General features: G+C 38.2%; 1 protein-coding gene across 2 annotated transcripts; it reads right to left on the reverse strand.

The window, feature by feature from the left end:
- Positions 1-2,741: 2,741 nt before the first annotated feature.
- Positions 2,742-23,790, reverse strand: ikzf2 (IKAROS family zinc finger 2). 2 transcript variants are annotated; one of them, XM_034110411.1, is made up of 9 exons: positions 23,461-23,790; positions 22,146-22,228; positions 20,712-20,762; positions 15,806-15,907; positions 12,450-12,641; positions 11,642-11,809; positions 8,593-8,730; positions 8,200-8,331; positions 2,742-7,344 (listed from the first exon to the last, which is right to left on the reverse strand). In XM_034110411.1, the coding sequence occupies exons 3-9, from the start codon at positions 20,737-20,739 to the stop codon at positions 6,530-6,532; spliced, it is 1,575 nt and encodes a 524-aa protein (XP_033966302.1). In that variant the 5' UTR covers positions 20,740-20,762; positions 22,146-22,228; positions 23,461-23,790; the 3' UTR covers positions 2,742-6,529. The 2 variants fall into 2 exon arrangements, with proteins under 2 accessions (XP_033966302.1, XP_033966301.1); XM_034110410.1 differs by lacking the exon at positions 23,461-23,790 and adding an exon at positions 22,347-22,505.
- Between the last annotated feature and the right edge of the window lie 2,440 nt (positions 23,791-26,230).

Genomic DNA, 26,230 nt, shown 5'->3' on the forward strand with positions numbered 1-26,230 from the left:
CGTTTTGTGAAAATGTGCTAATGCAGTGTTTGTATATAAATCACATATTTTTTTGCTGTTGGTCGTGACATTGCTCCTGCTTCCTCCGCTCTGTGTCAGTGTGGAAGCTGTACATTCGTACTCCTTTCTCTGAGCGATTTGAGCATCCCCAGGCAGCACAGCAAACCATGATGGCGACGAGGAGGCAGCACAGCAAACCAGGACAACGGAAAAGGCACAGACAAACTGCATGATATGCTATTCAATGTTTATTGAATTCCATGTATTTGCAATGGATGTTCCTAAAACAACACATTTAACATCATCATCATGCTGCTGCTGCTGCTGCTGCTAGTCCTTTAATAGTCACCTGTCGGTCTCCTGTCCTTTCTGAAAGCCAGAAAGATGACATTAGTCATTTAGATAACTTGTGTCCTCAATTACCAGGGGATTACTGAAACTACCATGAATTTAAGAAAATGGTAGAAATTAATCTAATCTGAATTTTAAAGCATTACTTTAGATCCCCTCCCTCTAAATGTATCAATAAACATTAGAAAGTGATGCTCCTGACTACCATACAAGTTTAAGAAGATACTATTGGTTTTTAAAGAATTCAAAGCTATAAATAAACAGCAACAGGCTGTTAGCCTAACATGTAAACTAGTTGTTCACACTAATCCTAATATTATCACTTAATATTAGCAAATTCTATTTGATTTTTTAAAACATATTGATGTAAATATATACACATATCGATTTGTTGTATAAATATTGCAAATCAAAACCTTTATTCACTAATAATTACCAAAAATCGTAGTTCTATCTCCTGTTATCATTGCATTCACATTGCCCGCCATGAACTTCCGGGGAACGATCCTCGTCTACATGAACCACGTGACGATTACCGTTTTTGGACTTCCGTTGTCGTAACTCTTCTATTATATGGCTCTGGCATAGACTGTCCTCTGCCATTCTTTACCACTGTAGCTATTTAATTACAGTACTGGACATCCAATCGTCAACTGATGAACAAGCTGTAGTTGTCATTAGGGATGTATAATGAAGAGGTGATTTAGCCCTCAGTGGGAGGAAGAGCATGCATTATTCTAATGGTTGACTGTCCCCATAAATCAGATCTCAAAACCAAGGAAATATTGATTATTATTTCTCCTCAGTGATGATGAATATGGCTCACAGCTCACAATTAGCTACAGATTGGTTTTGAAGTGCATTCCTCTGAAATAAAAGCTTCAATTTGACTTGATAAATAGTTTCCTTCATGTTCGCAAAGTCTGAGAAAAACGCTTTCTGTACGAAGAGCATCACAAACTAAGGGGATGTGTGTCACCCCTGAATTAAAAGTACAAACAGAGATATGATCTAGATGGGAACAAACGCAGGCAGGTAAATAAGAGGAATCTGAAGATGAAAAGATACAGTTTGGGGTCTATTCAGGGTATACACCTCTCAGTTTTGCTACTGCCTTCAGGCAGCTTTGATTTTGTGAGTGTTTGCTGTTTGAATGTGCGTGCAATACACAGATTAAAGAAGTAAGGGGTTGAGGAAGACTGCTCTGACATTTAGAGGCTTCAACAGACTCTTGCGCCCACCTGCTCATAAACAAAGGCTGCAGAGGAACAAACACTGAAGTCTTTGCAATACAAACAAGGCGTTCATGCTTTACAGTATGGAGTCATAAATTATTCTTTACATAGAGATAGAAGACGTAAGACTGTATAAGACATTGCGTTTAGCCACCAGCTTTCTTAGATGAGCTTTTCACTTTACTGGACCTGAAGCTGCCAATTTCTGAAGTGTCAAGTAAACAATTGAAGCTGAAAGTAATTCATTTTTAAATGTTTCATGAATTTATCTCTATTACAGACTGGGCCAGACTTTTTTTTTTTTGGATTAATTACACATAAATGTGTCCAAGGACAATTGTAGGCCTATTTTTGGTTTTAGACTGATTTATATGACTTTGCCTTTGATAGAATATCCTTCATTTCACAATTAAAACATATCACATATATTTATCTGACCTTAAATACAACAATTACCAACTGGCTAAACCCCTCAGTGCTTGAACCCAATCAGGGCTTCATTTTTCCTATTCATGATTAATGACCAGGAAATTGACCGATTAAAGTTTAGCGGGACATTTGTCCCAGAATATAATTCCACATAGAGCATGTTATTCATATGACATTGAACAGAGCAGTTGTTATCATTCAGCTGAAAAGCAGAGAGATAAACTGTGGTGAGAAATAACTTGCTCCATGGGCGGTAAATTATCCAAAACACTATGACCTGGCTTTTCTGATAAAAGTATTTCATTGAAATAGAACACAGTAGGACGAAAAGTCTGAATATCCTGTGAATAGACAGTTACTAATCCATTATGTCACCTGATGATGTTGTCTTTCTCTCATTGGCTATTTCCATTTTGACATAACAGCACAAAACCACATTGTTTACATTTTACTAGGGCTGATTTTCTCCTTTGGTGATTAGCGTCAAGGTTACTGTTACAACAAGAAAACATGTAGATTAAACCGTAGCAGAGAAAGAAAGTCATTCCTCCAGACATTTAAACCTTTTTCCGTTTCTGGCCCTTGCACATCACAAGATTCAACCAATGTATTTTTTCTCACAATAAAATCTTTAATTGTATGTAAGTATACAGTTTGCATGTTGCATTAAACTATATAACAATATGTTTGTCTTCCTTCTCTTCAAAATTCACAAAACAGGCAAGGCAGTCAAATCATATCTTTAATAGAGAGAAACCCATGCCTTAAAAATATACAGTGTGTTCTTCATTGGAGTGTGTCTTCATGTTATGTCATTGATGTTGAAAACAGGACTGATCAATTATCTAACTTCCTTCACCACACTCTGTTGGACTAATTCAAGTCATGAAAAATGACTAGCTTCTTTTTGATAAATACATCACATATTATAGGACATAAAAATATACAACCTATTCAAATACCTGAGAGCCCTCGATTCAGAAAGTTGATATCAATATCAGAGATCGGCACACATTTCTGGATAATTTCAATATTCAGTGCCAAAATACACACTTTTCATAAATTATTTCTTATAAAATACAATTCACCTGAACCCTGCCTCTTAGATTATTGTAAACATTTTTTTAAACTTAAAAAAAACAATTTCACAAAACTATTTTCATTAACATTTCAGCAGAAAAATAGACATTCATTACGTACATTTACAAAATTTACAAAAACATCCCCGCAGTCGGAAACAATAGCAATGATTTAGATTTTTCAAGTAAACCTCTCACACAATAAGGGCTGACTTTTTTCTTTTTTGTTCATATGGCTGCTTCACTTAAAGACTGTGTAAGGCTGTCCTATTACATCTCTTTGAACACCCTGTCTTTTATAATGCCTATTTCAAGTGAATTGAGTACCGGTATGTTTATTTATGTTCCTCCTTCATGTACTATGTAAAGGATATATTGTTCAATGAGAGCGTTTGTCTTAACATTCAAGGTTTTGAGGAATAAATATATACAGGAATTATTTCATAGAGGAATGTATAGAGTCAATATCACAACTGCGTGATGTAAACAATTTCCAGTATCAATACGTTACAGACAGTAGGTTTTTTTTGCTAGCTGGGCACCAGTAAAGCATATGAGAAGCCACATGTAAACATAGAAAAAGCTGCCTTTTGATCACAGGTAGACATTGAACATACTTTAGAAGAGTAAATCACTGAGTTAAACCTTAGAAGATGATCTGTAAACAGATCATAAACGTATGATGCTAACAAGTTTAAAACTAGTAATGCTGACAAAAAATAGTATTGTAAATCAAATGTTTTATGTTATGTGGATTCTTCAAGATAACCCGTGTTCTGTCAATTATTGTTTCACATTCTCTCTACACTTTATTTAAAGGAATCCAATTCTGTCTAGAGTCAGGGCATGGACATAAAGTGCAGTTTGAAAGTGCAGCCTTACTCACCAAAATCAACCCTCAACACATTGTAATGATGAACAATAGATTTGGAGGTGGCGAGTGGCTAATTCTCAAACTCGCTATTTACATTTTGCATACATGAGCATTTTAATGTCAGAGCAATGCTACAGTTTTAAGAAGTGCCTTCATGACTATGAACTATGACTACATTTATGTTTACTCTTGCTGTCTCGTTCTGTATTCAGTATGTATAAGTCATACATGAATATAGTGCCATTATGGCAAGAAATTGACCTGAACCCATGCCAAATAGCATCAACAAATCTCCTTGATTTCCATGATTTTGTCCTTTTAATGCATGTAGCTGCAAATAAAGCTGCATTAAGCAACATTTAAAGGTGCCAAGGACAGAGCACCCCCAAAAGATAGTTGTTGATGTTTCCCTGTAATTTCAAAGAGAAACAAAAAGGATGATAAGATGATTTTTAACCTTATGGATAACAGCACCATTCATAAAGACAACCCAACCCATATATCAAAGGAATGAAGAAAAAAGAACAACAATTAAACTACTATATACTGTATATATACACAGCCATCCAGCCAAGCAAGCACACATTGGATTGGATCAAAAAGATGATCCTAAAGCATGAAGTGAGGTACATCAGAGAGAAGCAACCCATGCAGTGTCTTTAACCTCCTCTATCCCTTTGGTATCTATTGCCATAAAGCATACGTTTAAGTCATTAAAAGTTACCTCTTGCTATTTCACGGTGTCAAGCCACTTTCAAACAAAATATGATACTAGTTTAGGAATCCTAATGTGTTCTCAAACTGCAAGCTACACAAGCCACGCATCACCAGGATCTAACATTATTCTAACGAGTTAATGGCCAGAATGTTCCAAAATGTCTCTGGGGAAAGCCTTTTTTCTTAATATTATATTTTATAGAACACATTATTTTTTTACAAATATGATGAACTAATTTCTGACTTGTTTTACAATTCCAAAATTGGTGATCTTCTTCTAGGTGCTACTACTAGTAGTATTCAAGTGCTTTACCAACCACTGACAATTGAAGAAAAACTTGGGAGGTGTAAATACTGTAAACACTAAACAATTGTATTGTCTAAAGAATGCATGCTTTGGAATAGATACCTTTAACATAAGTTAGCTAGCTTACACCGCTAGCATGGCTGCTATCGTAGCTTGCCTTTACTCAAGTGTAGCAAAGGCAATACCAACAACACATTTTTGTATGTCATATATTATCCTTCAAAGTATATTAAAGAAGAATATCACATAAGCTTAATCTTAAAAAGTGGTTGTTTGGAGGTAGTTCTCTGTTATCAGATAGCTATTTAGCCTTTTTACAGTGTTCAACATTTATTTGCATTTGCTTGTATTTGTTTGTGAATTAAAACATTCATTTATGATAAGACCTGCCACACTTTGTTTCCAAACCCGTAATTTACATCTTTAAATTAAGTTTATTTGTGTTTAGTGACATGCTCATTGGCCACTTGTATAAGTATTTGGACCTCAATTAAAATGAATTTGTTATTCTCAAGGTGTTTAACCTTTATATACTGCATCTATATTTATATCTACAGGACTACAGGACTGAGTCTCTAACAAATAATTCACAATGTATTCACTATTGGAAGAATATCATAAATAAGTACATTTTGAAAGTTTGTTTTGAATTTTTTAAACCTGGTAGGCTAGTAATCTATATATCCTAAATAATTGTAATTGTGCAGTAATACACAAAAACACTAAATTAAAACTAAGGACTGATGACTGAAGACTGCTGGAACGACTGGTCATATTTCCACAGCTGCAGATATATCAGAGACAATTAAACATATTGCAAATAATTCCAAATGGACGGCAGGTTGCTTGCAGCTAAAACACACAGCAAAGGTAGACATCAACATTATCTGTGTTCCACCATTATTCATAGGAAAAAGAAGCATAACTGTCCATGGCAATATCATGAAAAAGAATGAAAAAGAAAACTGCACAGATCCTGTGAGATATTCTACAGTAAGTGGGCCAGCTCATTAACATACTGCTATTATGTCTATGAAGAAATCCCCAGTGGTATTATTATTATTATTATATTATTATTATTATTATTATTATTTAATACAAAGGTAAGGAATTCCTTACCTTTGTTGTTTCTTGTTAGTTATAATATTCTATATAGTTAAATTGTAGTTGTATGCATTCATTACTTGCATAAAGCCTGATGACAGAAACAGCTCAACAGGAGACATTTCCAAATAAGACTACAATTAACTAGTCAAAGTCCTCTGACAGCTGCTCCGTTATACAATTAATCAACATTTTGAGAGATAAACTTCCTTCTACAATAATAATCTTAATTAGATATGTAGAAAATGTCTTTGGCCCATACCTTCATGTGATTGTTCAACTGTTCATTTTCACAATAAGTAGCTTAAAAAAAACTATGCTATGATTGTGCTACACTTGTCTACAGCCATCTCGGAGTCCTGGGGGTAAGGACGGCTATCAGGCTATTGCTCCTTTCCCTTCTTTGTCTTTCCCCTAAGTCCTACCCACCGTCTTACTGGAAGGTGTGTTCACCACGGACTATGTGAGAGGAGAACTCGTAGCGGTCTTTGCTGCGGTGACCACAGATGTTGCACTCCAACGGATCTCTGTATCCGTGGCAACCCATGTGGATGGTGTACATGACATGGTCCAGGAAAAGCACCCGGCAGTGCTCACACTGGAAGGCACGCAACTCCTGGCCTTCTCGTCCGAACACCCGCACCCCTTCCCGGTTTGCGGGCGGTCTATCTGTGGCCACTCGTATGATCCCAGTCCCCACTCCTGCCCTGCTTCTAGGCGATGTTTCTGTGGCTCGCTCACCAGAATAACGTATCGCTGGACTGGCTCGAGACCGAGGGCCAGGGGCCTGGTTGCTCCCGTGGTAACCCGGCCTCTCATGAGGGCTGCTTCGAGCTGAGTCAGCAGAGTCACCCCCACTGTTGTTGGGAGATTCTTCTTGCCTTGGATGGCGTAGCTTGGCCTGCCTGTTTAAAGTGGTGGGACCATTTATGGTGGGAGGATTGAGGAAGTCATGGGGCCGAGGTGGATGTAGTGGCAGCGTGTCACCGTTTCCTGGCCGATCTGCGCTTTGGCCCATTGGCAGGACTTGGTGGAAGAGGGGGTTGACCATGGGAACGACTTCAGCCATAGAGAGAGGGGGACCTGGATGGTGGAACATGGGTCGGAGGTTGTCCGATCCCAGGTACGTGATGGCATTGCTGATGGCCTGGTCCATCATGTGGGCCGACATCAGTTCAGCCTGCTTGTCATACTTAAGGCCCCTCTCATAGCCTAGCTCAGGGTAGCCGTAGTGCACCATCTTTTCACCTGCATGAAAGACAGTGGCACTATGACTGTGTGGAACTGAAGACTATACCAGTTTCCAAATGTAAAACACCCATCATAACAAATATCAATGAAATAATGTAAGAGGAGGGTAACCTTTACTTTAATCGCAAAAACAGGAGACAATAAATATGTTAATAAATATCAGCAGGGCTTGACATCACAAAATGTCCTTTCTTATCAGTGAAACTTATTTCGGGGCATGTTTTTCATATTTTATACTTCATATGTATATTGTATGCGAGTCTAATAAGGTGGAAATCCCCATCCATCTACTTCTGCACTGTTTAACCCCTGCAGAACAGGGATGCGGTAAGCTGTTTTCTCTCGATAAGAGCTATGGCAAAGTTACAGGTGTACCTAACCACAGAGTGAAAAACATTTCCTCGCCTCTCAGTTAACTGCTTGCTCAAGCTTGCTCAATCTTTTTTTTTCTAATAGTGCGGAAAATAAAGTCAGATTCAGACAAAAAAAATCTGTCTTCATAATTAGGGCAGGGTATGGCGTAGATATATAATACTTTATCAAGCAAAAATAAAAAGGAAGGGAAAGAGTTACTTAAACTAAATGTGTAAAAGAAGTATTAGAAGTATTAGAAGTATTAGGTATAACATATTCATATAACATAGAAATAAGAGGCAACACTTGTGCGAAGCAATTATTGAGTATGTTATTATTATTATGCTTCAAGTGATTTGTATTGTAGTTCATAAATTAGGAACACAATACAACAACACATTTTTTAACCACTACAGGCCAGCTGGTCCTCACTGACTTTTCACATTTATAAAAAAATGAGAGAGCCATTGACTGCTTGGCTATGTTTAAAATACCCACCCACAAATTTCTGCGGCGTGGTGCTCTTCCTCTTGCCCACGTTGCTGTGCAGCCTTTCAATAACGGGCGGCCGATCAAAGGTAGCCATAGTGTTGGGCTCTGCCATGGGCCTCTGCTCTTTAGGGACCTCACCTTGAAAGTGTGAAGGGAAGGGAGTTGGAAATAATATATATATTTAGTTTTTTAACTAGACAGACTCCTACACACATGAAAGTAACATTGAAGTGTTTTTTTTACTGCTCTCATTAAGAGATTATCTCCATACTTGACCAATTGCATTAAAAACAACAAATATATAATACATTAGTTAATTTAAGCGCTTTCACAATTGACTGTATTACCGTTTCCATTACAAAATTAGGCCTCCTTTATTTTTGAAAAAAAATGATTTACCTGGGTAAGGGCAAGAGTTGGCATTCGGATCCAAGTGAATGCCCTGCAGGTAGTTGTGGCAGCGTTCTTTATGTTCCTCCAAAGATGTGCGCTGTTTATAGCTCCGCCCACAGAAGTTACATTTGTGTGGTTTGCCAACTAAAAATGACATAAAGGGAGAGCATATTCATTTAATTCACTGTCACAGACAGTGAGAGTGGGTAGCGTCCAATGAGATAAAGCAGAATGCCGCAATGCTCAGGCGGTGCGTAGTAGTAAATACTGTGTCAGTAGTACAAACTAACCAAATGAGATCATGGATGTTCCACTACTAGTCTGAGTATTCCACACAACTGTTGCCAGACAGTAAGACGGACCCAAAACTTGTGGGCGAAAGAAAATGCTTTGGTCTCATATAGCTAACTCCCACTGCTGACTGATGAGTGAATGGTGGAGTTGTCATGCATCCCATGGTGGTGGTAGGAAACTGACTCCAATGGTAAACTGCTAAGGAGGTGGGGTGTGATTCATTGTGCCGTTTCTATGTATTCAATTATTTCCTTCCTCGTCAGGCAGAAAGATGTAGAAGACATTTCCTATCTTTCTCGCTGTATCAATGAATCAAAACCTGTATTTATCCAGGTAAAATCCCATTGAGATCAATGATCTCTTTTTCAAGGGAGACCTGCAGAATGAATGGACGGATCACTGCTATCAACGGATAAGTACTGTACAACTATAAATGATTTTATAAATGATAATAAAGGCACATACAGTTGTAAGGAGTTGACAGGAAAGCTTAAATATGAGACAACAGTTGTTACCAGTGCCACCACCAGTGAACTGTTTCCATACTGAGGAAAAAGTAGATTTACATGTGTTTAAAACCTTGATTCTGCACTTATGTGAATACAAACGTGTGTTGAGGTCTGTGTCCTGTGGTAGAGTATGCTCAAGACTAGCATCATGACTCATAAAGGGACTGAGTGAACTGGAGGCCACATAAGCTTACCGATGTGACCCAGACTACGTTGTTAGCAATGCAATGTAGCAATATATTCACTATAATAATGGTGACAGCTATTACTAGAAGAAGATTCAAAGCACTTATCACTGTGAGAACAGGGAACACAGACATGTTTCAGTTTGAGGCCTGGAGGCAGTAACACAAACACACACACATATACAATTAGGTTATGGGTCACACGTGAACAAAAGTACTCACAGAAAATGATGCTGAGGTTTTGTTGGCATTAAATATGTTCTACAAGAAGAAATTAATATTCCACTAGCTGTACATTTAACATTTCTTCCCCTGAACTACTTCTTGATTCTTTGAATGAGGGAAATAAAACCCACTTGTTCAAGAATGACATGACCAGTCATGGCCAATCATGCATCAGCATGCACTTTTCTTTTAAGTGAATCATGTGGAATGATGACATGTTTTCTGCTGTATCTGTACTCTTGTGGTCTATGTGTGACATTGTATCTGTAGAACATGAAACTACATTTAGGGTTGATTGGAAAAAAAATGGGTTAGGAGCATGGTTAGGAGAGTATAAACTGATAGAAAAATGGTGGCTAATGACAAAGGGTTTCAATATTGCTAGAGTGTGGGTCGCTGTACCTGCAAGGTCATTGCAGTAATATTCATATTGAAAGAGTAACTACATCACGGAACATCAACATGGAAAAAACAATGCTGCTTTTCTGCCGTGAAGCCGAAACAGTAGAATAGGCAGTATTTAATCAGGGATAACTCCAGTGTTCTCAGTGGCTCACATCGACTACACACAACATAAACTTCATTCTTTTTTTTCATATGTATACAACCACCCACACACAACCTTGCGCAGATGTTGGAGGAACATAAAGATCCACCTTTCAGACTCTATTCTTATTCATGCAATGGCACACACTGTGCACTCAGACTCACTTGACTGACTGCATTTGGCTAATAAACGGGAACTTGCTAGAATTTAAATCATCTGTCTGACAAAATGTGAAATCCTTTTCCACTCAATGGTTTGCATTATTCTTTCAACAATATACTTTGCCTCAACCCATGATGTCATTTTCCAACATTTCATTTCGCCTCAGGGACAGCACACACTTTTGTTTTACCACTCATTTTCTCTTCTCACTCTTATCTAACCTTTTTCCTCAGCCTCTCATTTAATGCTATATTTGCCTCTTTTGGCTACACCTGCTCTTCATGGCAGGGCACCAGGCAAAATACAGCAGAAGTACTACCTAGGGTGGTGAGTACATATACCTAAGAGAACATCATGACAGTACAACTTGGCCACAACACATTTCTCACAATCCCTACTGAATGACTGGAGGAACACACATGTAGCCTGCCACTCATGATTTTACAGGAATAAGGGGTCGGGGGATGTTCCAAACTAATTCAGCTTAACAATAAAGGAAGTGAAAGTAGTAAAATGGTCATGGTTGATGGTGGAAAACAGATGTACAGTAGGATGACACACATTTAGAAAGCCATTAAAGAAAAAGCATCTTAGTAGCAGCTGGGAAAGAGTTTACAGATATGTGTAAACTCTAGGACGCACACCCAAAACACACTTCACCTCAATTTGAAAAGGGAACTGTGGATGAGTAACCGAGTGGGGGCATCATTGGCAGAAATGACGGTATTGTCTGACCTCGATTTCAAAGGTGCAAAAGAGGGGAGAGCATATCCTCCCTGATAGGAAAGTGGGTTACAGTTGAGCGAGACAGCCAGCGCTCCCCATGTGTTTCTCAACAAGTAAGGAACAGCATGTCCTTGGTACCTAACCACAAAGCACTCGCAGCGCTCTCCAAATCATGCACATACAAAAAAAACACCTTTGCGTCTATCCAGCAACAACATGAGACAGAGAGTCACCAACCAGCATGCTACAGTATGTTAATTCTTACAATAAACACATTAGGTCACAAAACATTAATCAGGAAGATAATATTTTACGTCTTATATAAAATAATTGTGAAAGTAAGTGTTCAAGGTAACAGGGGTGGATAAGTATGAAAGGGAAGAGAAGAAGGTGAGGAGGAGTCTTACCAGCATGAGTGCGCAAATGCCCGCTGAGAGCATCGCGCCGTCGGCAGGCGTAGCTGCAGAAGGGGCATTTGAAGGGTTTTTCGCCTGTGTGCAGCTTGATGTGTCGCAGCAGGTTTCCCTTCTGGGTGAATGAGATGCCACACTGGTTGCAATGGAACGGCCTGTCATCTAATAGAGGCAGGCACAGGAAGTCAATACCACAATGTGGAAGATGTTTTTAAAAAAGTATCAACAACTCTGAAACCTAGTCCTGTTTTAGTAACTGACAGTTTACTTTATCTCACCATGGGTAGAAAATACTGAGCAGTCATGTATATAATTCTCAGAGAAAAAAAGTTGCCTGTACTGTTTTTACCTGGGTACATTCAGGAGAATTCAAGCGAATGTAAATTGAATAGTTTGCATGTGTCTCTATCGGAACGATACAGTTGAGTTCACATTTCTGATTTCCAAAGGCCTCACAACTACTGTCTGCTGTTCTAATGGAAAATCTTTTGATCTGCAGCCAGTTGGAAATGTGATCCCAATGCTGTGACAACCAGAGCAGTCATGGCGTCAGTTGGAACAGGTTGCGGGGGATTCCAAGGATATTTTTCCACAATAATAATTCAAAGTCAGGGCTATTGTCCTTCTAAAAAAAAAAAACAGAGCACTCCACACCCATGATTTAGGATGACACATTTCTGACTCACTCTGAAGATAGGGAATCGTACAAATTAGCCAGATTCTGATCAATAGATGGCCGAAGATGTACCTCCTTAAAGAATGACACACTTTCAATGGCATTTGGACATATAGTGATCAGTACCGTTTGGTTGTCGGCTTCCGGCATCACCCGTCAGGTCTGGCTCAGATGATCCATCTTGTACATTGCTTGGGCTGCCAGTCACGGATTCGTCCAAGGCTGATCCTTCCTCCCCTGTTTGGCTTATTTCATCAAGGGCTTGGCTTCTGTTGTCGGCCTCCTCCGCTGTTTTTTTCTCTTGCTTAATTGTTACTTCTGTAAAACAAAAGCAACGACAGTCCTGACATTGCAAAGCTAAATTTAAATATTGCAGGATTCATGGGAGTGCCATTAAATGACTTGTACTACAAAAATGCTCAACAGTAGCCATGCTTTACATGACAAATGTGTGAGCTATGTTTGCCCTGGTTCTGATTTATTGGTCAAGAATAAACAGTGTACACTAACATTTTCTTTTTTTTCAAACGCGAGATTGTAGCTCTTTGTTATATTAGAAGTTAAGTTGATTAGCCTTTTTACAAATGAGTTAAACTGTGAATGCCCCCTGAAATGAACTGTGCTGGTCTCAGGATGGACATATTGGCTGGAGGTGTTATGGGTTGGCTGTGTAAACTCAACTATATATATTATTAAATAGGAATGTGCAAGAGGCGTCCTTAACCATCCATTAACGTATAGGCAGCATTAGGATGGAGTCACACATTGACAAGAAAGAGAGAGACAAAAAGCTAAACAGGCTGGTCTGGTTCCAGGCTTCTCCCTGGGGAGAAAAGGGAGTGTCAGAGGCCCTGTAGCTGTACCTGACTATCAGTGGGAGACCGGCTGGATGACAAGGGCAACAGATTGTTTAACTGTGTGTGTGTCTGTGTGTGTTCGCATTGGGTGGCAGTGGAGGTAAAGTATTCACCACCTGCAGTCGATACTTATCAGTCACCAATGATTACTAATACTCGTACTATAACTATCCAGCATACAGCAAACAACACAGTTACACATAGTTTCCTTCACCTACATTATTCTCACTCAGCTGGATTATACTGTATACAGCCAACCTAAAATCCAAATTCTCAACTTCAAGAACCTTGTTCCGGAAACAAAGGCAAAACGTTGCTTTTTTAGGTAATTGAGTTTTCTTATTCTGTACGAACCATAAGATGAAACAATTCATGGGCAGGACTTGAACCTCTTATCTAACATAGGATAAAAGATGGTAAAACAGTTCTTCTTTCTTAGAATGTCCAGACATTCAAACACTAAATGCTATACAATCAAGTTCTCCTTTTTAATAAAAAGGCATTCTGTAATCAAGCAGAATACGGTATACAAACAGTTTGTTGTGCTAAGTTTAACTTTGACAATCCGTCAAATGCAAGACTATCAAAACCATTTGCAAGCTCCACAAATTCATCAAACTGATTTTCTGAGTTTGCCTTTTTATAAAGTCTTCTCAGATTATCATGCGGCTATGAGCCAAGATAAACTTGTTATGAATGTATCCCCTTTTGTAAACTTGACTTGACTTGTTCCCAACGAAAGATTTCAAAGAATCACACGAGGCCAAAAATCAACTCTTGGTCTTGTTAATGCATTAGAATGGATGTGAAAGTGACTAAGTGTGAAAAAGAAACGTTTGGACTTCTTCCAAGTAAAACCTACTGATCCTGATGATCCTGTTCTGGGATTTACTGGTGCAATAATCACTGTGTGAGCATATGTGGTTGTTTCACTAAAGCCTTTCATCTGACTGCATCCACCAACTGTCCCCACAGGCTTTGGAACAGCAGACACTTAACTCCTTGTAGCTAGTAGAATACTTTTAGATAATCTGGTAAGATTTTATTTTTTGTAGATTACTGAGTAAAACCTTCACAAAGCAACAGATACTGTGTGTTTCCAATGCCACAGGTTGAAAAGAAGAAACACTTATCCCAATACCCACATTGCGATTGAGCCTTCGACAGCTGTATCCTGGCAACACGGAACAGACCTGAACGTCCTTGCTATTCAGCTCCTTGCATCTTTACATCTGTCTATCCAGGGTGGCAGAGTGGAATACATAGAGTGGTCAGATGAGGATACACTCAAAACCGTTGCTACGACAAAAGCAGTGATGAAAAATCATACGAAAGCAGTTTGGGCACAATTAAAGTCCTCTTTGAGATACAGTGCAGTAGAGTCTGCTAATTATCCGAGTTTTCCACAATCACACAAACTCAAGCGGTAATATCACAATCAATTAAGGGGGTTGCCTAATGGCAGACATCATTATGAATAAGGCATTATGTCACTCTTAACACCCAAATTGTCACCTGGCCTTGAGGGTGTAATTCTACTCTTCTACCTTTTATCATCAGACAGTGCACAATGCCAGGACAATTGCTGAACAACATGTGTTTAGGCTTGCAACTTAAAGAGGGAGTGACATTTCACAGCACTTCATACCGTATTTTCAACAGATGATATGATGCAGTCCTTCTTTTGTAACAGAGCCTCAATAGAAAATGATGTTAGGCAACTTGCAGAATGACAACAGCTCTTATCGGTGAAGAGTATCTCCCTGTGAAAAACATGGCCCAGCTCGCCTCCTTGTATCTCATTACCTGTAGGAAACCAGCTTCCCTTTTTCTCCTTAGCTGCCTTGTCTTGCTTAGTTTCCCCTTTTCTTACTTTGCGGCTTCACAGTGACATTACTAGAGCTAATCTGAGGCCTCGGGTCAATAGACTAAAAGGAACAAGCAACACTTCTGGAGAAGTGCAATATATCTCAACAAGTGTGATATGGTACAACACGCTGCAATAAGGCATTATTATACAAAACTCTTACTGTGGATACTGTTGCTATCCACTCTAAGTGATCATCCTAATCCTTTTTTTCCAAATATTGTTTGGGACCCGACTGTATTTGTAGTTTCTCTTTGTGTTTTTGAGTAAGATATTTTGAATGCATTGTTTTGTAATGTCATGCTTTGTAGTTCTCATTCATAACACTCCGTCCGATGTCTCACTATGGGATGATGCGCCTCATCGCGGAGCAAACAGAAGCATCAATCTCATTACGCCAATCCTGATTGGCTGGTGATCTTGACGTCAGCGTCAGGGGAAATCACCCCCTATAAGTAGCCTGCGCCACGACGCATGCGTCATTCAAAATAAGCACCTCTTCTCGCTTCACCATCGCAAGGAGGGCCGTCTGGTGAGACATCTCACTTCATGTTACTCTGAGCACTGGGGTTACGTAAGTAACCTATAGTTTTCTCCTCATTAAGACAAAGCAAAATACAATGATCAGACTGTATGATCTTGTGAAGAAACTAGAGCATATAAATTATACATATATGTTTAAAGGAGAAAGTGTTGTTGTATGCTGTGGTTGTTCTTGGCAGACTGCAGAAATGAGGATCTATTGATTGAACACTCACCACTGGGAGAATTAGGACCCTGAGGAACTGTCTGTCCATTAGGTGTTGACGTATCCGCCGACATTCTCGAGTTCTCTCTACCAGGAGAGCATTGGCCGTTACCTGGGAGACAAGCAGAAACACAGCAGTCTACATTATGCTGTACAATACTGGAGATGTTCAACAAATACAATACGGTTATGTGACAGCTCTAAGGTATTTGATGGTGTACAGTTTATGCAAATATGTATCTATTGCGCTTTCAAAAGGATGAAGATGAAAGATGAAAAGAAAAATGAATTAGCATCAACAAAGAGAAAGAATGTTGGTATAGCATTCTTACAGATTGTGATGATAAACTCTACATCTAACCTGGGTAGACATATGCAGTCTATTTAATTAAATTAAATTAAAAAGTGAATTGTGTATTTCATTACCAATAGTTTGTATGAAATACAGAAATAAGTCTGCTAAGCAATGAGTAATGGAAAAAGTTAAAATCTTTCAAAGCCTAACCTGAATGGTCACAATAGCGTCATACAGAATGTACAAGGGAGATAACCTAAATGTCTTTATGCACCTATGGTATCCTAATGTCCAGCAAATGTGGATCAGATTGCATCCTCTCAGCAGTCTGTACAGAACCCAGGCTATGGATAGCCCTGTGTCCTGTGTCCTGTGTGGTTTGAGGGAGAGCAAACCAATCCCTTATCCCCTTACACCCTGGCCCCTTCAGGGTCACTATAACAATACAGTGGCAACAGGCAAACACCCCTGCTGACCCAGGTGTCAGATCCCTTAGGAACCAAAGTGAGCCATCTTTCACCAACAGTACAATAAAGGCTTTTCCTGAAGTACTCACAGTTATGAAAAACTGGAGATTATAATGACATAATTGCCTTGTGCTTTTAAAATTGATATAGCCGTAACCGAGGGAAATTTCAGCTAAAAAGCAAAGGAAAGTGCTTCCAATGGAACCACAAAGGCTGTGTTACAATCGGTCGATGCAGAACATGTCTGCAATGATCCCTCATACATGAAAAATAAATCTGTGTCAGATCTCCAATTGTTGTGACAGCTCCTCTTAGATTGACAACCTCCTCTATGGCATTGTTCAATTGTAGTGGAGGCCCCACTGAGTGGGGCATACTGGGAGACGTTGTCCCTGACACAATCCCTGGGCCTGGGCTCATGTTGCACAGGTTGGGGTTGGAGGAAATCTCAGGTGACCAACACTGGCTCTCCCTTGGCAATGCTGTCCTGGAGACAGGAGTGGCCCAGATTTGTCATGAAGGATTTTCCATTACTGCATAAGATGCTGACAGCTGCCTAGCAGCACTGGTGCTGGATTGTCTTAAGACTAAACTATTAATATAGGGTGGTCTGGCTTCAAATGCTAAAATAAGGGTATTTTAAGAAAGAATAAAAGGACCATTCTTGAGTGGCCCTTCATTAGCTATTGATAGCTTTCTGATAGCTATTGATTCAAAATCTACCAAATATATGGTGAATTATGAGTATTGCTGCCAGTGGTGTGTCTGTTTGAATTAACAATTTATAATGTGAAGTAAAGATTTGTTATCGTCAAAAGCCAATATTTGTGAATTCAAGGCAAACATTTGCAAACAATGAAGAAGTCACACTTTGATTAAGTACATATATGTTGCTTGCTTCTGGTCAAATGTGCAGCTAGTGAAGAAGATGCATTATATGCATTTTGCCCAATGTTTCCCTTTTGCGGAAAAATGGTTGTAAACGATTAATTTTGTACAGGGTTATAAATGCTCTTAATCACACACATAAGCCTGCACAAACTGAAAGTTTGGGTTGGCGCCACAGATTTTCTGAGTCAATCCTGTATGAACAGTAAGATCAGGATATCAAACAGTCGAAACTTGCTGGGGGAAAGGTATTTTGAGCAATACAAAATTGGGATGATTTAATATGGTGGCAAATGGAAAGGAACAAATGTGTACACATTGTGAAACTAGTAGGTGTTGACTTTGACGTTGAATTGCTGACTTTATCAGTGACGCTGAATCAATGCGTAGTTATACTGAAGTACAGTCATTGGCTAAGAAATCTAACAAGGGTCAATGACATTTCTTGTCTCAGACGTTTCTCAAAGGAGAACACACACGTTTATACGTACAATACAGAATTTAGGTTCAGGAACAGTATGTGACACAAACAAACAAACGTATACACTACTGACCCAGCAAACACAAATATAAAGACAATAGGAGCATTCATTCAACACATCTTCTAAACATTTTAAGATATTGTATCGGACGGCGTGATGAATTTAATTGGTGATAAAATAAAAACAGTTATATGTATACACCAAGTATTACAGAAGCAGCTGATATTTGCCAAACTAAAGCACACATTTTATCCATTTATGATGTATATCTGTGTATGTCAGGGTTCCCTACAAAGGAGGGATAACTGACTCATCTACAGATAACTATCATTTGGACTAGGACAGAATGGTTGTTGATTGATTATGCAATGCATGCAAAGCAAAGTTGGAGGTAAAACAATCATTCTTAATTCATTTGCACCAAAAACCTCCATACAATTAAATGTTTGTGCGCTCCCTCCTGGAAGGCTAAATCCCAAGTTAGCTGATGGACATTTCATTACATTTGTTTTTTGAGATGATACTCGACCCAATGTTTCCCCTAGGATAAATACACTAAACTGAACTAAAGTAAACATGTTTGATTTACTATGATTCTACTGGAACAACATTATATAAAATGGGCAAAAGGTCTTGCCGAAGGACATCTTGTTTCACAATTAGCTTTGTTAATGACACAGGAAATGTTGCATTGGTCCATATTTAATGACATTTAACAAAGGCAATAACCCAGAGAAGGGTGGGCTGCGTCTCCTCTCTATTTGAAAAGACCAAAATGCACATGAATGACTGACATGAGAAGTGGAGCATGTAAGACAGAATGACATCAAAGTAAATAAAGGGCATGGGTCAAAGTCCGATGATTTATGTGAGAAAATAATTGCATATGTGATAAATTATGATAGTGTTTGTGGTTGAGAAAAGTAGTATTTTGTGTCTGAAAAGGCAGAACGGTGTGTGTGAGTATGATGACCTATGAGAGTTTCAATGATAGCGCATGTTGTTACGAATAATAGCGTGAGAAGAGTGTTAAATAAAAAGCAAGGTTGGTTAGTTCAACAGGAAAGCAGCTTAAATTGTTGACTCTATTATAGAATGGCTTTATTTTCTACAAAGTTTTAGGTACTGCTATGAATGTTTGTGCTGCAAAGAGCATTTGATTTCAGCCACTGTTAGGGCACCATGTTTTGTTTATGCAATAGCAAGGTTTCTCTGGTCTTTCAGAAATCCTATACCTTCCCTGCTTTTCTATAATGTATGTTCTGTGCAAAGCTAAGCTTTGAGGTATTAAAACCACACATTGTCAATCAGATATGATTATTCACGGTGTAAGGCAGTATGCCTCATACTACTATTCTGAGTCACAGATACTGTTATCCTTTGTACATATAGACAATAATGTAATGTACGTAACTGTAAAGCACCTGCACCTAGATGTTATTACAATATTTTACCTGGTAAACACTGTGACATACATTGGTGACATTATTGGGTTTGATTTGTGATGCAGTGAAGTCAATTAGTCCCTCAGAGAATCCCCCGGTGTTTTGGGGTTGAAGTGAAAGAAAAAATGGAGGTGTTCTGCAAAGATGCCGACTGGTCTCCTATTTTTCAAGTAAATGCATAATCAGGCAAAACATAACATCTGTTACAGTGATAATCTCCACTAAGACTTTCGGATAATATTACAATACAGAAAAAAAGTTTCTGACCAACTTAATGAAGCTTACATCTGTAAGCTTTGACAAGTCTTTATTCACAGAGCGAGGACTAACTGAATCACAATATTAAAAGGAAAATAAGTTTCACATTTGCTGTAGTGAGGTAAAATTACATCGGTCATTAGTTTTCAGTTTGAAGTTATACATTCTCTCTGTCACATACTTTTTTTTGTATTATTAATGTTATTTTTGATAAACACTAATAGTATGGTATAGTTGAGCGTAGCAGTGTATATTAGTGTTTGTAGGAGAGTATGGTGTAAGATTATGACGATGTGTGTCCCAACAGGCATGTTAGGCTAAAAACGTTCTCTTGAAGTCAGCAGTGCCTTGATATTGATAAGTAGAGTGTTAAACCAGCTACATGGGGGTATTAAGGATACAAACCGTGGAATTCCAAAAATATGTGTGTTTCCGCAGTTTCATGCTAACGGAACACATTTTTGTTCAACAACTATCATTTCAGAAGCGACCCACGGACGGACATGGAGAGAAAGAGCCTCCATTTTTTATTCCGCCACCACCCCAACCACGCCTGCCAAGTGTTCCTATAAGCACAAAGCCCAAATGGAGACCTAAAATCCCCGCTGATGTCATAAACAACAGTCTACCTGCACACCAAAGCAAAATACAAGGGGGGCAGGGAGCAATATATTCGAGAGACCAGCTCAAAGGAAATCAGCAAAGGGCAATGGAGCACCGCAAAGTGCGCATCCAGTATCTGCTACATTCAACAGGATGTTGGTAATACATATTTTTCTATAGCTTTAAAGGGTGAACAGGAAAAGGGCTGCAGTCGGGGAAAATCCCTTGAAAGGTTCATGGTGTTGTGATTGCAAAATTATTTTTGTTTGTATCAGCATTGTACGTGAATAAGTCAAAATAAGGTAATAAAGTCATAATCACAAAAACATAATAACACACGGACGCAAGTGCATCAATATTACAATAATCGCTACAAATAAAATCTCATAGAGAATCTGATAAACTGCATGAACTCTAACCATGATGTACAGAAGTCAGTGCACAGTTGATGTAGTGCGTAAGCGATATGATAACTTACTTTCACAGTAGCCACCCGGAGCCTCCATTTCAAGTAGCTTTGGGAGTCCTGCTGTAAATAGAAATAAATATTAAAGGCAACTTTAACATTGTTGTAACACTTTTTTGCGTATTGCATGTCGTTCTTGTCATTTTTCCTAATTATTATTTATTAAACCAAATATTGACATATCTCTAAAGATGTACAGCCTGAACTCTGTTTCATAGTGGGCTTCAGAGTTAGGCTTGATCAAGTACCACAAACCTATAGACTATTTATTAGATTATAATCATATTTCAGAGCTTCAGATGTATTTATGCAGTATGCTAACTTGAAAAGTACTTTTATGAAGCTACCCAATGAACTATTTAAAATGTGTATCTCCATATTTGCATTTTACAGTTAAAATGTCTTTATCATGTGTGAGAGACACATATTATTGAGTCAGAAATTATGAATAATATTATATCACTATAGTCTCTTATTAAAATGATTTCCCAAATTGGGATCAATAAAGTATCTATATATCTATCTATCTAAAAAACAGGCAACATTAAATAAATACATGTAGTAGCTCCATCTCTTCTAAATTAAAAAGGGAGGATATTTAAATACTAAATGCTTGGTACATTTGAACTTTTTTTTATGAAACTCGTTCTAGATTGAAGAAGCAATTTATTAAATAAATAGCAATAACTTAAATGAAACACAGGACGTTCTACACTTACTGTAGACACACGCAACCTTCTTAAACCTCATGTTTCCAAAACATTTACAGGCATGCCCAATACATGATATCTAAACATGTATACTGTGAACGTTTTCAAAGAGTTATAAGGTTGTTGTTATTATTAGTTGATTACATTGTTTAGGAATTGTAAATTTGCATGTTTGGCTCCATCATTATCAATTGACCCATTTGTCAAGTCAACTCTTATTAAGTTAGTGTTTTATGACTTGTATACATTGAAATGACATTCCATCCAAGATATATATATAAAAGAGTTTACCATATCCATTTATATATAAATTCAGATATCTAAAAACATTCATATTATATTATGCCGCAGCAGGAATTCTGGCTTCCTTGGCAAACAGGCAGCTTAACCTTTTCATATTATATAACTAATCAAAGATGGCATTGCAGAAACTTTTTTATTTTGGTCTATGCAGAAGGTCCCACAGGCAGATTATTCGGAATTTAACCTTGATTAGCAGTTAACTGTACAACACAGACCATGGTAATATGACTCAGCTACACTTTCCTTAAGGGTCTGAGCTCTTGATTTAGCTTTCCTCTGTAGCTCCATGGACGAAAATGTGACACTTTAGAGTCACATAAAGTAATGTGTTTCAGGTTGTGGTTATTTCTAGATGACAAGCTTCAATTAAAACAAGAAAGTAAAATGTTGTAATATTTATAATAAAAAGAAAAAGATGGATTCACAAATGTACCTTCAATCGTATCTCCTGTGCAAAGTGAGGTGGTAACTTCAGTCAAAGACAGAGGCAGGGGGTGGTGCGTTGCCTCCACCTCCCTTTAATAAAACAAAATAGTCAAAATTACCTCAAGTGATCACAATATATGAAAGAAGCCCCAATTTTTTAGGACAGCTTTCACCAACAGTCCAAATGAGAAGAACATTTGATAGTTACTCTGAGCAGGTTCAGAAAAGCCGAGAAAAGTTTAGGAGGAGCGCATCAACAGTGTCCTACAGGTGCGTCAACGCTTCTCCTGCGCTCGTCCCGTCGAGTATTCCACTGAAAAGCGACACGATCACATCGATCTCTACACTCACTCGATTCAAACTACAAGCGACATTTCTTCAGAAGTCGCACAACTACGAGCTGAACTGGTGGCGACACAGCTTACTTTCTTTTATAGTAGGAAGACCGAGGGGGGGAAGACTCAACAAGTTGAATGGAAAGAAAGAGAGGGATGGATCAAACCGGATCCACCGGTTCCTAAGGAATTAGCCATAGTGGCAGGGAGCAGCCATGCTATTTTCAACAACGAAGAGACTGGAAATCAGTGGCATTGTTGAAAAGCTACTCTGAATAAGTGACTCAAGGTCGGACCGGCATGCGTTTTTACTGCAGCTGCGGGGAGCGAGAATAATGAGATGTAGTGGCAAATAAGCTGCTGCATGCCCATAAAAGCCATCAAGAGACCAAGTTACAACCAACCATATGACAGACATTTCAGAATATTAAACAAATTAACCCATTCTTCATTAATATCTGACAGTACTTCCTAGTATGTCTTGCCTTCACGTTAAAGCAGAATGAATGCACTTCAGCAACACAAAAGGCTGGGAGAACTGTATTTGGAAGATGATCAGACAGGTTAGGAGAGCGTGCATTTTCCTGGCAGGAAAACAGTGCATGATCTCTGACTGGAAATAGCCATCACTAAAACCGTGAAGCCAGTTCTGTTGTTATTGTGGCAACGCGTGGTGTTTCTCGCGTTAAGTGATTTTCGCTGGCTGTGTCGCCGGAATGTGAATGCTGACTGGCAGCTGCAATTCAACAGGTTATCCGATCACCGCAGTCTACAGCAGAGCCCGTCTGGCTTTCCATTCATCAGACAGACGCTCCTTGTCTGCCTTTGCCGCAGACATGCGCCTCCAGCAGCTCTGAAGCGTCTGTCGCCCACTGATAGTCGAAATATATTGAATGGCCACATTAAAGCAGCAACACCATGTTAGTTAGGCTAATACATGATAGCGAGTAATGCGCTTATGTGTCTCTCACTGTCTTCTTGAATTACCTTAAACACGTAGGAGTTTATATAATCCCATTAATTTGAACATTGATCCCGAATGAATGTCACGGTTTGGATTAGACTTCATTCTAGCCCGACATGCGCCATGCAGCGCGGACTGAAAGGTAGTTTGGTTCCGCAGCGGCAGCAACAAAAGCAACAGTTGTTAATCCACCACTGACTTCCTCCCCCATCTCCTCCACAGCAGAGCAGAGCGCCAGACAACCCCGAGTTGCTATTCTGGGAAGTTCGTCTGACACACTGAAACCGATCAGAGTGTGTGGACCCAGACTGCCTCTCTGCTCGGTGATCGATAAGGTTACAAGGGGCCTCTTATTTCGGAGGCTGCAGCCAGGTTATATCCCCGAGGCGACGGAAGCTGCCATACAGTAACTGCCATACTCCTCAAGTCTTTCCATAGCGATTACAGTGTATGGATACTCAATGACATAATGACTTTAACAGTGACCATATATTTTATTTATTTTGTATTCTGCCACCAATTTATACGTTTGATTACTAGAGTTATATTGCAGTAATTTGGCACATTTGAGAGAAAGTGCTTATTTTTGAACAATTATTAAAATGTTTTTTATTTCCCATGCTAACTTCTAACATATTTGTATTGATCAGGTGCAAAGATCATAATCAGTTCTAAATATATCCAGCTGTTATGAGGAAAATACCAATATCAGTAGGCTATATAAAAAAAAAAAAATTAAACTTTAAAAAAAACAATTATCATAAAAAATTGTTCAGGATTATCTGTCGATATTTGCTTTTAAACATGAATGCACAACACTATTTTTTAGAGGGATGCTAACACTTGTTTATTATTTATAATGTTGAATTAAGGTAAGAGTCTTCTGGTGGACAATCCATGTAATTGCTGCAAAAGCTAAACATGGCAGAGCATGTTGGCCCTCCTGAGACTGTAACTGTTGGATGATGATAACAATGCCACTGTCGTTATTAAAGAAAGTTAAAAAGCCTTAGAGGATAGTAGCCACTCTAAGCACCTGATTTCTGGGTCAAGACTGACATTACAAATCATGATTCGATTTGACAAGATCTGTCACGACTCACAACCATAAAGGAAACAAGTTTTTAATGGTGTATTACTTTAATGGATTAAGTCTGTATGTGTTTTGACCACAGGGTAGTCATGCTGGCTTCTTTATATAATCCATAATTTGTTTGCATCATTTCGGCACTGTATATGTGCACCGATGCTAAGGAAAAAAAGGCACAACACATAATATTGTCAAAACCGGGCCCAACAGCCAAATTCAGGAAATATGAATTACTTACTAAACTCATTTATAATCTAATAATTACATTAAGTTGTTATTTCTGGCCAGTGACATCTGCATTTTAAATATGGATGTGTGTGAATAATGTAGTGTAAGCAAAGGAGAGAGTTTCATCCCAGCCGATAGAGATAATACTAGTCTGATGTGCCTGGAGTTTCAAACCTCAAACACCTTAACGACAATGCAGGTGACACAAACACATCAGTACTCCCAGTTAAATAACTGTAATAAGTTGCAAGTTCCTTCGACCAGTTATGCCAGGGCAGAGAGAAACCTTGACCGAGAAGTTCAGCTGAATTGAATTCTTAAAACTGTTTATTTTGAAGAGTAAGCAAATGTATCATACTCCCTTTCATTCCAAGGAAATCAGAGGCAAATCCTGTCCTTGATATAGGGTCAGTTTGAGTTTGGGTGCATACATATATAAACACTTAACAGTAACATTAGCAGTAGCCAAATGCAATCATCAGCACTAAACATGATTAAAATGTTTTATGTATTTTATTCCTCCAAAATGCTTGTATATAATGAGAGTTTTTGAAGCTTAAAATGCAATTTAATGTGTAGAGTAATACTTAAATAGTCCTAGAGTAGCCTAGTCCTATGGAAATATTGTACAGTACAAGAGGTTGAATGCACACAAATCAATTACATGTTAGAAAATATATGTAAAGGAGCTAGATTAACCTATTTTTTATACTTTTGATTACTTTATTCAAGCGGTACTATAGGGACAGCCTTTCAAAAGGGTCAACAATCTGAGCGGTTGTGAAATGATTAATATAAAATAAAGTTCTGCTCACCAGATTGGCATTCTTTTTTTGTTGCACCTTTAGTCTTTTTTAAATGAGTACTTTTATAATAAGACAATAATTTGCTTATTCAACCTTTTTGGCTTGAGATACTTTACAAAAAGCAGCAAGTAAATGTGGGCCCCTTTGTCGTGTTTCAGGTGTCTGTACAGATATTCCCTTTTAATCTGGTTCTATTTAAATATGGTTACAGTTTAAATAAAAAATAAAAATAATATAATAATATGATATAATAATATATGTATAATAATAAAAAAAGTTACAAACATTCAAAAAATTAATTAAGTTTGATTAATTTATTTCTTGTGACATCACACTTCAATGTGCGTTTAAATACTAGCTGAGATGCATGCATCCAGATTGTCCTTTAACAATAAAGATTGCGTGCATCTATGATTCAGTCTACATTAAGCCTCCTAGAGCGCTTCCTCTTTTCAGCGAAAAAGGTCACATTCATCATAAAATAATAAAATATATTATAAATAGAAGATATATAAATAGTAGAATTCAGATACCACACATATAATATTTTCAACATGTGGTTGAAGTCTAGTTTAAGTAGTCGCAGTAGTGGAATACTGTTGTAAATACGGTGGTGGCATATGTAGCAGTACAATTGTAAAAAAAGAGGATAGTCACACTTTTAAAACA

This window comes from Pseudochaenichthys georgianus, chromosome 21, assembly GCF_902827115.2.
Source record: "Pseudochaenichthys georgianus chromosome 21, fPseGeo1.2, whole genome shotgun sequence".
Lineage (NCBI taxonomy): Eukaryota > Metazoa > Chordata > Actinopteri > Perciformes > Channichthyidae > Pseudochaenichthys > Pseudochaenichthys georgianus.

Excerpts from the sequence above, each read along its gene's own strand:
- ikzf2 (XM_034110411.1), bottom strand. The coding sequence starts at position 20,739 with ATGGAGGCTCCGGGTGGCTACTGTGAAA. Across the intron at positions 15,908-20,711 it reads TCCGGGTGGCTACTGTGAAA|GTAACGGCCAATGCTCTCCT; the intron begins GTAAGTTATCAT and ends CTTGTCTCCCAG. Across the intron at positions 11,810-12,449 it reads CGGAAGCCGACAACCAAACG|ATGACAGGCCGTTCCATTGC; the intron begins GTACTGATCACT and ends TGCCTCTATTAG.